Source organism: Sebastes umbrosus, chromosome 2 (assembly GCF_015220745.1).
Source record: "Sebastes umbrosus isolate fSebUmb1 chromosome 2, fSebUmb1.pri, whole genome shotgun sequence".
NCBI lineage: Eukaryota > Metazoa > Chordata > Actinopteri > Perciformes > Sebastidae > Sebastes > Sebastes umbrosus.
Window position 1 is genome coordinate 23437553 of NC_051270.1, and position 16562 is coordinate 23454114.

The 16562-nt window shown below is 37.4% G+C and overlaps 3 protein-coding genes across 5 annotated transcripts in view; 2 read left to right on the forward strand and 1 right to left on the reverse strand.

The window, feature by feature from the left end:
• Nucleotides 1-896: 896 nt before the first annotated feature.
• Nucleotides 897-5188, reverse strand: LOC119476727 (ATP synthase F(0) complex subunit C3, mitochondrial-like). 3 transcript variants are annotated; one of them, XM_037750201.1, is made up of 5 exons: nt 5070-5188; nt 4682-4779; nt 2996-3067; nt 1727-1926; nt 897-1284 (listed from the first exon to the last, which is right to left on the reverse strand). In XM_037750201.1, exons 2-5 carry the CDS (start codon nt 4718-4720, stop codon nt 1170-1172), a joined length of 426 nt encoding a protein of 141 aa, XP_037606129.1. In that variant the 5' UTR covers nt 4721-4779; nt 5070-5188; the 3' UTR covers nt 897-1169. The 3 variants fall into 3 exon arrangements, with proteins under 3 accessions (XP_037606129.1, XP_037606138.1, XP_037606146.1); XM_037750210.1 differs by having other exon boundaries at nt 5037-5091; XM_037750218.1 differs by lacking the exon at nt 5070-5188 and adding an exon at nt 4880-4903.
• A 4098-nt stretch (nt 5189-9286) lies between these two features.
• On the forward strand, nt 9287-14438 carry rrad (Ras-related associated with diabetes). The gene is made up of 5 exons (XM_037750187.1): nt 9287-9524; nt 10674-11065; nt 12735-12808; nt 12930-13134; nt 13463-14438. Exons 1-5 carry the CDS (start codon nt 9427-9429, stop codon nt 13738-13740), a joined length of 1047 nt encoding a protein of 348 aa, XP_037606115.1. The 5' UTR covers nt 9287-9426; the 3' UTR covers nt 13741-14438.
• A 21-nt stretch (nt 14439-14459) lies between these two features.
• cdh16 (cadherin 16, KSP-cadherin) overlaps nt 14460-16562 on the forward strand; it is a 35126-nt gene continuing 33023 nt past the window's right edge. Inside the window, exons 1-3 of the mRNA XM_037750172.1 lie at nt 14460-14722; nt 15271-15321; nt 15413-15511. Coding sequence (XP_037606100.1) covers nt 14477-14722; nt 15271-15321; nt 15413-15511 — 396 coding nt within the window. The 5' untranslated portion in view covers nt 14460-14476. The remainder of the gene's footprint in view (nt 14723-15270; nt 15322-15412; nt 15512-16562) is intronic.

The window sequence follows — 16562 nt, forward strand, 5'->3', positions numbered from 1 at the left end:
CACAGAAGGGGCTAGTTAATTTAGCTAACTGGCTAGCTAGCTGGGAGTTTGAAATAGTTAGATTAACTCAATTTTTGACCATGATGTTGGGTCTACTTGAGCTTTAAACAGTAATAGAGACAGACCACAGATGATCTTAAAACTTCAGCTATGAAGTAAATTAACTGGGACTGTTGGAGGGACACATATTCTGTAAAGCTGCATTACAGCTGAGAAACTATGAGGGTTTGATCTATTCCACATTTAGTATAACTGTTAGCCTAAACATTAATTTATGAGAAACACAATGCCCCTGTCACTTTGAATCTAAATCAACTTACAGAAATAACCCCACTACTATTTACCAGTGGTGGAAGAAGTACTCACATATTTTACTTAAGTAAAAGTAGTAAAACCACAGTGTAGAAATACTATTACAAGTAAAAGTCCTGCAATCAAAATGTTACTGGAGTAAAAGTACAAAAGTATTAGCATCAAAATAGTAAAGGACTCATTATGCAGAATGATCCATTCCAGAATAATATATTTTATATTACTGGATTATATTTATTTATACATTAATGTGTTCCTCACTTTAATGTTGCAGCTGGTAAAGGTGGAGCTGATTTCAACAAATGTATACACTTCCGGGTAGCTTAATCTATAATAATACATCATAATTAATTTGTCAATTCTATTTTGTATTGCTAACCTGAATCTGCAAAGTAACTAATAACTAAAGCTATCAGATAAATGTAGTGGAGTAAAAAGTACAATATTTACCTCTGAGATGTAGTGGAGTAGAAATATGAAGTAGCATAGAATAGAAATACTCAAGTGAAGTACAACTACCGCAAAATTGTACTTAAGTACTTTTGTTACTTTCCAGCACATTTAAAAGTGCACAAACACACACATGATGAATGAAACATTTTTAATTCTGTTATTGATTCCATGTTTAACAAAAACATTTGACTAAATATACAATATAATGACGAAACCATCATTCAAAATGATTTGGGTTTGCCGGAGTTTCTTACACCAGTGGGTCCACAATCTTTTAAGAAACACCAATGAACATGAATGAGCAACATGATGAGTTGACGACATTGTTCCATTCAAGGGCATCTCAAACTGCTAATTCTCATTAACATTGTGTTGTATACCTTTACAGCAAATGCCTAACTGGTTTACATGGCAAACAGAATGAGGAATGCAACCATCAGACAGAAAAGACCCATAGCTTCAGACAGAGCGAAGCCCAAGATGGCGTACGAGAACAGCTGCTGCTTCAGAGAGGGGTTCCTGTTGAGAAAGAGAGAGAGAGGGGCAGCTCAGACAAACTGGAGGTAAAAATACAACTGCCATGACATTTCAGTGAGCAGACAACCCCAGTGTTTACCAAGGCTAATTCCATCAATAACCCTTGACAATGTTGGATAATTTATTTTTACACTCAAATACAACTTTCTTTTCACTTAAAACTTTAATTAAATTCATTTCTTGACCATTTAAACATTCGGAATCAAGTATGCCTCAGTTATTATATTATATATTATTACTATTAAAAGAAACAACCATCTAATGGTAGAAATCACAGATGTGAATAATTACTAAAAGCTAATTATCTGTCCAACTAAAGAAATAGAAAGGAACTGATAGGTTTTTACGACAGTGCTGTTAGACGCATGCAACATTCCCCCACTGGTGGAGGTGTCCTAAAATGACAGATGATGTGTTAATTTACCTGGCGTATCCGATAATAAGGCTACCGAACACTGTTCCAATTCCAGCTCCAGATCCAGCCACTCCCACCGTGGCAGCTCCGGCTCCGATGAACTTTGCAGCGGTGTCGATGTCACGGCTCACAGCGCTAGTCTGGAACGCCCGCACTGCCACCTGCAGCTGGGAGGCTGCAATGCTCTGTGGTGCCAGGAGAGAAGCAGTCTGAAATACAAAAGATACGTGAGGTTAGTACAAAACAAAAACAGTACAAGATCATGAAGCGACACTAAACACTTTTCTGCTTTATGTAGAAAGATCACTGATATTTTCCTGGCTCCTCTTTGCACTAAATAACCATAAATTATCAGCAGGGGTTTGCAAGTGTTGCTGCTCACTGTCAGTCACTTTTGTTACCTCATTGCTGCTAAGGTTTTACCATCAAACATTCAGGTCGGATCCACTCATCCGCATTTATCCGGAATACTTAACATACCTAAAGTTCATGATACAGCCAAACTCGTCTGTCAATCTGTCTCTACTATGTATAAACGAACTACATCACAGTCGCATGAGCCCAGAGTATACACAACGAGACTGTAAAGGCGGACAAGTTGGCGTGATGATGTCTTGTAGTCTCATTTAGTCACTTGTTAGCAACCGCCTTTTTTAAGACACGTAAAAGCTTCAAAATTCACAAGTGGGATATTTATGGAAGTATTTTATATCATAGAACAAAACATTAAAATCTCTTCAGCTTGTGTTAACCACAGACCTTATTTCAGGCATCTAACTAAAAACCCATTCAAAAAAAACCATTGACTTCCAGACGAGGGAACCACAAGTGCTAAAATGCTAACTCATTTACGGGTTTTAGGACTCATTCCAGCACCACTCTATCGCTTTTGCTGACAACAAACATATTCAAAGGCACTCCTGAATAGGAAACTGTGCATGCTACATTTAGCTTCTAATCCTATCACCTTACCAGTCTGTTGTTGTACTTGTTGGAGACATGAAAACCTGCCTGGGTAAAAGTTAGCTACATTAAACAATGTTATAATATGCAGCATTGGGCCTTGCATTTTAAGTACTGTATTATCTATGGGTAAGTTAAAAAAAAAATAGGTGTTTTTTTTTTTTTTTTTTTCTTGTCACTCTTTGTATGTGAGAAACAAGGTAATGGAAATAGCAAAGCAGATTAATGGAGCTGTGATAGCTGAGATCGCCCCCCCACTGTGAACACTCACAGTCAATAAATCAGTTATAATTCCCAGTACAGAGAGCTGCCTACCTCTGCTTTCCTGGCATCTGAGACTACTGCTGCTGACAGTGGTCTGTACAGCACCCGAGATCCAGCACGGACCTATATCAAGAAAAAAGAAAAAAAGAGACACCTTTAGTTCAGACAGTCATGCTCTGATAAGATGCTCTACCAGCATGTTATATTTACAAGGTGGAAGAAGTATGCAAATCATTTACTTTAGTAATATTAGCAATACCACAGTATAAAAATACTCCATTACAAGTAAAAGCCCTGTATTCAACCCAGAACGCAGAGTGGCTACTGTATACCATTATATTATTGAATCATTATTATTGATGTATTAATATGTAAGCAGTACATTCATGGAGAGCTTTCTGATTATTTGATTAGTTGTCAACTTTTAAAATAACCGCCAACTATTTTGATAATTGATTTATCGGTTTGAGTCATCTCTTTAAAAAAAAAAAAATTCTCTGATTCCAGCTTCTTAAATGTGAATATTTTCTGGTTTCTTTACTCCTCTATGACAGTAAACTGAATGTCTTTGAGTTGTGGACAAATCAAGACATTTGAGGACGTCATCTTGGGCTATGGGAAACACTGATCCACATTTTTCACCATTTTCTGACATTTTATAGACCAAACAACTAATTGATTAATCAAGGAAATAATTGATAGATTAATCGACAATGAAAATAATCGTCTGTTGTATCCCTACTTTAATGTTGTTGTTGCTCGAGGTGGAGTTCATCTTAACTACTTTATTTTGGTAGTTTAATCTGCAATAATGGATGATATTTTGTAAACTGATAATATATTTTGTATGTAAAATCTTGAATTTGAAAAGTAACTACAGCTCTTAAGTACAATATTTCTCTCTGAAATATAGTGAAGTAGAAGAAAAAAGTAGTCTAAATCTGCCGCCCCCTCCCTCTGGAACTCACTCCCAAAATACATCAGAGACTTCACCAACCTGTCCACATTCAAATCACAAATCAAAACTCACCTTTTTAAAACTGCTTTTAATGTGTAATGAATATTGTGTGTTTTATATTTTTATGATGTCCTTGTTTTATGATCTTTTTATCTGTGTAAAGTGTCTTTGAGTTTTTAGAAAAGCGCTATATAAATAAAACATATTATTATGATTGTTATCATAATTATTATTATTAAATGGCAATAATCAAGAAAAGTGCAAGTACCTCAAAATTGTATTTTAATACAGTACTTGAGTAATAGTACTTAGTTACTTTCCACCACTGAAAAATATAGTAAATTATAGCTGAGATCCAGAATAGACAAGGCCAACAGTGACCCATTATAGTGCTGCTTTGGATTAATTCTGCTCAAACAGCTCAGTTTTCAACAAGACTATGGCTGCTTCTCATTTAACTACATAATACTAGTGTTACTTTACTGATTCATATAGCTTCAAGAGGTGTAAAGCTGTTTCACACAGAGATACAATGACTACCATCAGGCTGAGCTTTGCCTTGATGTCTAAAACAAGGACGTCCTTGCAGGTGTGTGAACACCAGCTGACTTTAGCAGAGGGTCAAACACGGCTACATAGCTGCAGTGCTAGTGTTAGCAAGCTAAAATAAAACTGTTTGTGCTGAACACAGACTGACAGCTTTTTTGCACACTGTCACGATGAAGCACACTTACATGTATGTGTTATATATGTCCATTCATTGAAGCAGACTGACTCACCAGAGAGGGCGTGGAGACGAACTTAGCACAGGCATACATGACGACTGGACGTGTAGTGGTGGTCAGGTCAACCAAAGGAGCTGGTGTTGATTCACTGTCTGCAGAAAACAATACACACAAAACAAGCAGCAATGAATAGATTCAGTCGGTTGACTCTGTTACTAGTTTGCTAAGAAAGTACAAAGTGTGCAAACACACAGGTAAGGTCAAGATTAGCTGCAAACCCGAGCAATGTCGCTAATAAAACAGGCTATAGTTGTTAAAAACAGAGGAGCTGAGCAGAGCTGTGGTTTAACAGAGCTACAACAAGTAATGAGTTACAAAGAAGCGTCACAATATAATGTTAAAGTCTCACACAGATCGTGACAGAGGAGGTTATAGCTCTCACCGGTTTGTAGTAGTAGAGGTCGAAGACACGAGAGACTTGCACATGCGCAGTGTCGCGTTAAAGGGTTGGCTTCCGGTGTTACACTCAAATCTGTGACCGCAGAGGAGCCAGCAATTTATGACGTCACCATTTCTGAAAGTGACCCCACTGTACCTATATTTTGCTTTTATTTTTTAGAGTTTTGTGGATATATCTTTAAAGTAGAAATATGGAAAAACAAATAGCCCTCCTGCAGCTGTCAGACTCCACAACCAGCACTGCTCCCAGTAGACCAGTTACACTTACACACCAAAAACTGACAATAACCTGATATTTTCAGGTGGAATTTCATTTCATTTTCCACTTGTGCACTTTTCTTAATAGTCTGTTTATTGTCAATACTGTACACTGCTCTTATTTTTATACTTCCTTCTATGCCCATATATGGTTCATATTTTGTTACACTTTGTTTAGCTCTTTTTTATTGTGTTAGCTTATGCATCTCGTTTTTTGCACTATCCCCTTTGCTGCTGTACACTGCAAATTCCCCCACTGTGGGACTAATAAAGGAATATCTTATCTTATCTTAAAAGACTAAAAATGTAATTTTGTGGTCACGTATGACGGCTGTCATACGTGACCACAAAATTAAATTTTTTTACACATGTAACAGTGGGGTCACATTGTCTGACGACAGCCGTCAGAAATGGTGACCTCATATGTTGCTGGCTCCTCTGTGGTCACATATTTTGATGGTAACAGATTTCGGTGTAACACCTGTTTCATGACCAGGAGCTACTATCCAGTCCTTGGTGGGTGTATTATGGTCCAGATGGACCATTAAGCCAGTACAGTCCCTTTAAATGTCTTTTCAATAAAGTTAACCGGGACAGTCCACAGTATACAGACATCAACATTGACTGGCATTCCCTGCAAAGAGAATGTAGCCTTTTATTCACCTGCAGATGTTACTTGTTATTTACTACCCACTAGAGACCATTTGAACAAGTGATTATAATGTATATGCATATAATTGAATCCAGTACAACACAACTAGAAATTACAGCCTCCAAAATTACTCAAATGTTGAATCAACATGTTTGGTAAAGTCCCAACAGAAAATGTGTATACGCTTAACAGTTGCTTTACATTTGTCATGCAGAAAGGCTCATAAGTACTTTGGAATGTTTAATTATGAATATAGGCTATACTGAAAATGACCAAATGTAAAGAACTTTTATCTCAGTCTAAGCATGTTCAATCATCAATATTAGAGGCTGATACCTGTATATCAGCCAATATTAACCTGTCGCAGATATATCGGTGTATATGTTGGCCGATAAGTAACAATAAATGACAGTACAGAAATGCCAAACTAGGTTTGAGGTAATTTAAAAACACTGTCACCTTTAGATACTTTTTTTTCTATCAGAGAACACTGTTGATTTTCAACTGTAAAAAAAAACTTCCCACATAACAATACAAGTATCTACCTCAAATATCCAGTAATGGTTGGCTTGTAATGTATATTAATTTCATTGTATTTATCATGACCATTAGGTGGTGACATAATTTCCTTTTTAAGAATAATTTATAGCAGCAGAGGCAGTCTTATATACTCAAGCTGAATGTGAATATGATTAGCTGTAATAGGTCTTAGCTGTCACATCCAAGATATTTCAAATAAGATGGATGTGCTGGATATATGTACCACTCACATGTTTTATTTTATTGTACAAATGAAACACTAAAGATGATAATGGCAACACAGATTTTGTGGTGGATTTAGGGGGAAAATGTTTCCACCTCCTCTGACGTTGCGTGACAGCTCACATCGAAGGATGCTCACATTAGCAGCGGTCAGTTGACTGCAACCACACTGGCTTTCTTCATGTCGTCACATGTTACCTTCCTTTAATACAACCATTTATGATCTGTGGGGAAATTAAGTGATGTTTTACCTGATGTTTGCCTGGAAGTGTGTGGTCACAATCGTCACATACTGTGTGTAATATTTACAAAAGCATCTCTACAAGCTGTCAGCTCGAATATTTTAAGAAATCAGAGACAATCCATAAATTTGCTTTTTTATGTGGATACAGATTTGAATCAATATGTGGACCTCAGGAAGAACAGTAGGTGGAAGCAATCCACATACAGAACAGTCAGAGATAATCATGGGATACATGTGTTTTACTTTGCTTTAATTCAATGAAGTCAAAGACATTATATAGCAAAAATGCCTCATTTCTAAAAGCTGAGAAATTTGCACTTGATTTGCAACAAAAACTAGAGCAAGGGAAATAGTAAGTGAACTGTGTGAGGCTGATTTGGGTGGGAAGAAAGTAAGAGCTTCCGAGACAAATATTAACAGATAGATAGATAGATAGATAGATAGATAGATAGATAGATAGATGGATAACTTTATTGATCCCCAAAGGGAATTTGAGGTGCAGCAGCAATTTACATAGATCACAAAAAATGTGCATCACTCAAGCAAAAGACATGAGGTAGGTACGAAAAACACTGTATTTACAAATCTCCATATAAATGTACATACCAACTACTTTACGCTAGATAGAGGAATAATAAAATACAATAAAATAGAGTTAAAGATATATCTCTGCTGTGCAAATTGAATGTAAAATATATGTTGTGCTGAAGTAGAAAAGTGATAAGTAGAAAAAATGCAATAGCATGAATGCCTATATATCAGGATTATCTGTTTGTTTGTTTATTGTTTTATTATTTACCTATCACATTTCTCACAAGGACAAAGCAGGAAATACATAATAATGTTGAATACACCCACGCAATGAGTTTAAAAGGTCCAACTGTAATGTAAGACTTGAAGCCACAAGGGGGCCCCAACACACCATGCAGAGTCTGATAGGAACTGGAAAATTATCATTCATCGTGTGCGAGAAAATGTAGGAAAAAGATGCTGGATGCAAAACACATGCAGAGGTAGAACTGACCTGAAGTCATTGGAGCTTAATGTGTTACACAGCCTTGACATTTTAAATTGGAAGGGTTTTGAATTATTCAGCTATGGATCAGCAAAACCAAACATTATTGGTATAGGTCAGGCCTGTCAGCTGTGAAGAATTACTAATGCAAATGTAAGGAATTATGGTTTTGTGGCTGCAGGTGGTGGTGGGTAGAGAAAGATAAGGATGAATGATACATGCATGCCACTGTGTAAAATGTGTATGTGTTTATTGCATTTTTATTGCCAAATAAGTAATATTTTTTCTGCAAATATGCACAAAAAATTATTCAAATATGATTTTAGCCTTTTTGTCATTTTTGGGAAACCCACTACAGTAATCTCTGAGTAGCCAGTAGTAGTATCTTCTTTTTCCTTTTTTTAAATGTATTTTATTTATTTATTCATTATTATCATTATTATTTTTATTATTATTTTGTTTTTTTTCTTCTATTTTTATGCATATGTATGTGTGTACGTGTATATATGTGTATGTCTGTGTGTATGTCGGTATATATATATATATATATATATATATATTTTAAATGTTTTTTATTTTTTATTTTTCTCTTCTTCTTATTATTATTTCATGACTTATTTGTTGATACTCTCTCTGTGTTGCACTCTACAATTTTTATTTTATGCATCCATGATTGAGAATCAGTTAGGTCCTTTGTGGCCAGCTGTGGCTGTTTGTGTGTATGTTGTTGTCGGGTATGATTGATGACGTGTTGTGTTCAGAAAAACAAAAATTATCTTTCCTTGTATAGTGATTGTTCTATTGATTATTGACAATTAATAAAAAGACCTTTAAAAGAAAGAGAAATATGATGTTAGCCTATAGGGCTGCCACGGACTAAGGAATCAATAGCAAATATTTCACATGTTATGCATTTATAATGTGTGCAACTCCCTCACATGATATAATTGTGGCATTGTCCTCCACCTTTGCAGCGACCACGAAGCTCTGAAACTGACTATCAATTTTAAGCAAGATCATATTTCCATAAAAGCCCTCTCCATCTGGTCTATATGCATTGCACCCTAATACACATTAATATATTTCATCATCTCCTTCCAGCGTCTCTAAATATATATCTCCTAAATGAACATTAAATATTCACATCCCTCTGGCTTTAAGTGGGCTTTCCCTCTTCGAGGATTCATCTTCATGGCCGCCCACTCAGAGGTATAAGCTCTCCATTTGGAGATGCGGAAGGGAGATTCCTCAGCTCTTCCAGTCATACACCCCCTCCTCTCCTCTCCTCTCCTCTCTGTGTGATGGCACCGTTACGCACCACTAGAATAAACGGAGACGTGATTATTCTAGGGCGAATCCCTGCTGACGTCACTCCTGGTCCTGTATAAATATACTGGAGCAGCGACTCTATGATCAGACTCAAACACAAAGCGCGTTTTCAGCTACAACAACTCTTCAAACCAAGGATTATTGGATCTCCTTCGTTGGATTTAATCTCCAGCACCGAGTAAGTGTCTTTTTAATACTGGTGATGCATTTTTAAGCTTTACTTTTTAGGCTGTTTTATGTTGAGTAGAGTTGAATAAACATGTGGTAAAGTCAGTATTTTGCTTAATTATACTGCAGCCTATGATAGATGTTCTTATACAATGTTGAAGACAGTGGGCTTTGCATTAAATCTAATTAAATATTGAAAGATCACTATTATAATTATAGGATTTTAGACCTTTCCAACAGTTATTGATGCTTGTTTGCCATCGAGGCTTAGAGTTCAACCTGCATCTTAAATGACTATATTCATGAATATGACATACAGTAAGAGAATAAAAACACAGATTTTTTTTGTATATGTATATGCTCTAATCCCCATAGTTATATTTGGAAAAAAAAGGTTAAGATTGTAAGATGAAGGAATTTATAAGCTTTACACATCTCTTATTAGACTAGATGAGTGCAAGAGGAAATCTTTTGGTGAATTCAAGTAAATTGAAATGCCTTACCTTGGCCAGATACCATGGGGAAAATGCCATCGTAGTTTTCAGTTCAGGGACACCAATTTCATTTCACTTGACTTACAATGATAAACATGGTGGTAGTCTATTATCATTCACTACATCTCTCTCTCTCTATATATATATGTATTAGGCTGTTTTATGTTGAGTAGAGTTGAGTAAACGTGGTAAAGTCAGTATTTGCTTTATTATACTCAGCCTATAATAGATGTTTTAATTTTGCAATTTGACTTACAATGATAAACATGTCTATTATCATTCACTACATCTCTATATATAGACCTTTGCACGTCTCCTTTAGGGCTATCTAAATGTAGTTAAACATATTTATTTATTTATTTTATTATTTTATTTAAAAGGGACCATGTACAGTTTAAAACATAAATGTCACCATTTGATGCACCAGATTACCAGATTATAGCTTTAAACTAATTCACATATGTAGACCCTTGGCAGGTCAAAAACAAAGAAACATACTTCAGTCATACAAGAAAGATATACATACAAAATGCACAATACACAGCTACACACAATGGCACATCACAAAGTATGCTTGTCAAGTAAAACCAAGTCATGAAGGCAATAGAATAAAGATCAGTGAGTACATAAGAGTGTGTATTTACGCATGTCCCATCTATCCACAGATCCTCGGTACAAGCAACAATGACTCTGAACAAGGGTGACAAATTGCGGAACATGGACAAGAGGAGAGGAAGCATGCCGTTCCCCATGAACCTCCCAAACCTCCACCGGAGGAGCATGCCCGTGGACGACCGGGACCTGCGCGCCACGATGCCACAGACTGGTCAAACCGATGAGTTGTCCAACCTGCTGCGCTGCACCTCCTACTCACCGAGCGAGCAGCACCGAGGCAGCTGCGCGTCCGACTCCTCCGACTCTGTGATCTCCTCCGGCAGCGACACGGAGTCCCAGCTCTACAAGGTGGTCCTCCTCGGAGAGCACGGTGTCGGAAAGTCCAGCCTGGCGCGTGTCTTTGGAGGGGTCGAGGATGTCGGTCACGACTGCGATGAAGCAGGTAAATGATGGTGATGATGAGAATGAGTCATCAACCCTATAGCAACCCACATCAACCCTATATCAACCAACCCTATAGCAACCCACATCAACCCTATAGCAACCAACCCTATAGCAACCCACATCAACCCTATAGCAACCAACCCTATAGCAACCCACATCAACCCTATAACAACCCACATCAACCCTATAGCAACCCATAGCAACCCACATCAACCCTATAGCAACCCACATACATATAGACACTCCAGATGTATATTGTCTATGAAGATACATGTGATAATTAGAGGAGTGTCAAAGGTTCATTTAGTCTACTGAACAATACCCAGTGCAATTACCAATTCTGGGATACGATACGATACGATACGATACGATACGGTACAACTTTATAGTCAGTTTGCATTGAAATTCATTTTGCATCCATAGGCAGCTCAGTTTGAGAAAAAGTACACATACGATAGACATACTGTTACCATAGACAGACAGACAAGTAAGACCCATCAGACAAAAAAACAAAACACATCACAATTATTCATACATAACCCATTACAAAATTACCATCTGTCCTGATATTAAGCATCACATCTCTGGAGGACACTTTCAGTTTAAATCTTAATCTTTCAGCTTAACTCTTAAATTTAATTTAATTCAGAATGATGTATGAGGACAGTCATAACGTTAAGATGATGGATTAGTCATCAACCCTAGAGCAACCCACACATATATCCTCCTGGGAACCGAGTTAAAAAAAGTGTCTTCCAATTACTTTTTTTGTGATTTCCTTCCTATTTAGGGTTAAAAGAAAATCTTAACAATTTAGGCTTGTTAAACTTTATTTTTATTGTCCACTGTATAGTGGACTACAGGACTATTTCAGTGTGAAAAGACAAAAAAAGATGAACAGATTATGGCTGTAGAGTGATATTAAACCAAGAATACATTCAAATTGATTAAAAAAACAACCCATGGAAAGCCCAGGATGTCCCAGGATGTCCTCTTTACAATACACCAGGGGTTGATAGAGTAGGTCAAAAGAGTAAGAGGATATGCATGTGGACAAAATGTCCACTAAAGAGGACACATGTCAATGGGCTGGGTCTCAGGAGGATATAGACACTCCAGATGTCTATTGTCTATGAAGATACATGTGATAATTAAAGAGTGTCAAAGGTTAATTTAGTCTACTGAACAATACCCAGTGCAATTACCAATTCTGGGATATTAAGCATTAAAATCTCTGGAGGACACTTTCAGTTTTTAAATCTTAATCTTTCAGCTTAAATCTTAAATATAATTTGAATTCAGAATGATGTATGAGGACAGTCATAGAGTTAAGATGATGGATTAGGAAAAAAAATCTGATCTTATTTTCTGCATGCTAGAGTGTACATGCATTGATTATTGCTATTTCCATCTCCAGCGAGGCACCAGCCCTGCACTCAGTAGTGCAGGTGTCAGAAACACATCCAATAGCATAACGTGAAGGGAAAATATAAAAGGCCAGTGATGGCTGGATCACAGGCTGCGATCAACTTTTTGATCACAAAAGAAAAAAACATGCTAAAATCAGTGTTAAGAAAAGCAGCAACAAACACAACTATTCATATCAGAGATGCTTTGCTCCCCTCTGTCAGTGTGTAACATATTATTTCTTTTTTTTTCTTCCTCAGGAAACACTTATGACAGATCTATCTTGGTGGATGAAGAAGAGTCCTCCATCGTGTTGTATGACATCTGGGAACAGGTGAGTTATATATTATTGATGCAATATGTTTGCTCCGTTTATATATTGCTTCATGGATATCACATTAGGAAATCAGCTATGTGAGATGCAGCTAAATTTGGTATCTGTTTCTCTCCTGAAGGATAACAGCCAGTGGCTAAAGGAGCAGTGCATGAAGATGGGAGACGCCTACATCATTGTGTATTCGGTGACAGACAAATCAAGCTTTGAGAAGGCGTCGGAGCTGCGTATTCAGCTGCGCCGGGCCAGGCAGTCGGAGAACATTCCCATAATCCTTGTGGGCAACAAGAGCGACCTGGTGCGGTCCAGAGAGGTGTCTGTAGATGGTAAGTCAGTGTGATTAACTCACTTTTGAGTCTAAAACTTGCCACAGATGTTAAGATAATTTAAGTTTTAAACTCAGTTATGAACTTTGGTTCTAATATTTATCATTTGAAGCTGCTTAAAAGCTATTCATGATCAGATCTGACAGTACTGGTCGGGCTTGACCGGCTTTGGTGGGGTCAGGCCACAAGTCGCACTTGACTGCTCAGGTTCAGGCCTACATTCAAATACCACTGCAAACTAAAGCCAATGTCTGAAAACTACCATTTTCATTATTCAGCTGTTCAAAGTACTAATTTTCCCTTCTCTATATGTTTTTTTTTATCGCAGAGGGAAGCGCCTGTGCAGTGGTATTCGACTGCAAGTTCATCGAGACGTCTGCGTCCCTCCACCACAATGTGCATGACCTATTTGAGGGCATCATCAGACAGATCCGCTTGAGGAAAGACAGCAAAGAGGAGAACGCACGGCGCATGGCCAACTGCCGGCGTAGAGAGAGCATCGGCAAAAAGGCCAAGAGGTTCCTGGGCCGCATGGTCGCACGCAAGAACAAGAAAATGGCTTTCAGGCAGAAGTCAAAGTCCTGTCATGACCTTACAGTTCTCTGAGAAACAGACGGGACAGACGGACATTTTTTTCTTTGGCCTCTGAAGACCAGACGCTGTGTGTGTTTTAACACTAACCCTGAAGGACTAATAGAGCTGTACAGAAATATATTTTTATTTTTTAGACACCAAGCAAAAGCAAAGAGAGGACTTCATTAATAAAAGTGACACTTATTCAAGTCATATCATGATAATGGTGATAACCTGCATGAAGCTTTGTAAACATTTATTTTATTTTATTATTATTTTTGTCTGCCTTAAACATGTCGCTGTCATAATATGATCAGTATGTGTGAAAAATCCACAAAGGCTTGTTATGTCTAATGAGTTGCAAAGATTGCCTTCCTGTTTTGTTATTGTTGTGCTCCTTTATTGGAGGGGATCGATGTATATACTATGAACATGAATGAGTGCAACATACATCTCATTATCCTAAGAGACACGGTAAAGGATCACAATACTTGGTCATCTGGAGTCATATTTACTTGAAACGTGGTACGCAGGTTCGTGCCTCGGCCAAGTTACTGGGGATTCAAGATATGAGGAAACGTCTGTTTTTCTATGTTGTTCCATGACATTGAATTAAAGGTTGTGAATGTATGAGTAAAGCAATAAGTTATATTAGTCTTGTGAACCTCAACATTATTTTGGAATTCTTTGTTTACGTTGATTTCCTTTTTCAATAAAATGTAAAATCAAAACATAAAATCTTCTCAGTCATTATTCAGTGTTCAGCAGAATGCAACAGAAAAAAAGGAGATGTAGTTTGGGTGATTTAAATCCTCATGAATATTCATCTGATGGTATCAGTGGAATGGAACCTCACTGGCCATTGGTTTTACAGGAAGGAAACAAGGTAGTTAAGCATGTTTATCTGAAGGCGTTAACCATTAAGCCACAGAAGGAGTACAAGTACGCAATTTTTCCACCCAATTTAAACTCCTCTCACACCTCTCAGAGGGAACACACACACCATTTGGAGAAGGTAAGATACAAAACCGTTTGTTTAAAATGGGAGGAAATGTTAATACAATTTCCTAATTAACTCATTGTTTGCCACCTTTATCATTTTCATCACTTGCTGTTGTTGAGCTACAGTATATCCAGAGTTTGTTGTTCTTCTTTAGAGGCTTGATTAATGGAGTATACAGGGAATTACTATTACTGGTACACTGCACCGCAGACTGTGATTTGGTATTGCTAAACTAAGCAGCTCTATCTAAGAGATATTTGACAGACATTAAGGCTCCAGTGAAATGACATAATCTTTTCAGCCAACTTGATTTTAACAGACTTCCAAATCAAATGTGGCTTTATCGGTTTTTCTGTGCTTGTAACTTGTATTTGTAACTTGATGTTGCTTTAAATGGCCTTGTAGGTGGTTATGTATTTAAATGCAGGCGTGTAAAAACTGTGAAATCTGTGTGTATGAAAGATAACCACGGTGGTGAATCAGTAACAAGACAGAAATTGTGTTGATTGTTGGGCTGAGGCCATGTGGTTTGAAACGCTGTGAATATGCCACATTTACAGGGACTCATGGCTGACAGAGGAGCTACGACAATGCTCATCATAGCTCTCATAGTAAGATGTTATTGCTCATACTTTGTTCATTTACAAGTGCAAATTACTGCATGAAAAATGTCACTAAGACACTTAATATCTTGTTTCGCAGTTGGTGATACTTTACACGTTTGCACCATGCTCTGGAGCAAATGTTAAAATCGGTGTCCCTGAAAACTACGATGGCATTTTCCCATGGTATCTGGCCAAGGTAAGGCATTTCAGTTTACTTGAATTCACCAAAAGAAGATTTCCTCTTGCACTCATAGTCTGTTAAGAGACGTGTAAAGCTTATACATTCCTTCATCTTACAATCTTAACCTTTTTTTTTCCAAATATAACTATGGGGATTATAGTATATATACATATACTAAACAAATCAGTGTTTTTATTCTCATACTGTGTGTCATAGTCATGAATATAGTCATTTAAGATGCAGGTTGAACTCTAAGCCTCGATGGCAAACAAGCATCAATAACTGTTGGAAAGGTTTAAAATCCTATAATTATAAAAGTGATCTTTCAATATGTAATTAGATTTAATGCAAAGCCCATTGTCTCTAACATTGTATTAGTAAATGTCTTGAAGATAACAGTAGGTTAATGAAGCCGTTTGAGCCTGTTCGTCTTTTAGTGGTGAGGAATATGGTGAGAAGACCATAATTGATCTGTAGGCAGAAAATGAAGGTAGAGTAAGGCAGAATTGCGTCAGTCTCTTTTGTTCTCTCTTATCTACACTTAAAGTTGAAGATGTATGAACATGCTGCCGTCATCACCAGACTATAATTGAAGCGTTCACAAAGCTGTGATGGCATCAGCCTCTGAATTCAGTCCAGCTGCGCGTCAAGCGGGGTGTTTTGTTCGTGCATGTCACTCAGACAGTCCTCCGGATTGTGCAGCAGCAGCAGCATGAGTGGCACATTGATTGGTTGTATTGTGACGTCAGCGCGTCTCGTATGAAACAGTCATAATTTCAGTCTTTGTGTCGGACTGAGTGTCGTTAGCACTCTTCAAAAAGCATGTCAAATGGCCAGAATGGAGGAGTTGGATAATAAGCCCACTTTGTGTTATAAATGGAAAGGACATACTAATTGCTGCAGATTAGTTCAAGGTAAAAGCTCTTCATGATAGTTTATTCATCAGAGAGGACTACACTTGTCATTTCTCCGATTTGAACTGCTTGAATAAACATCAATTAAGCAAACCTTATAAAGGACAAAAGCACCGCGTTAATCATCTTGTCCGTGACCGTGAATGAGCAGC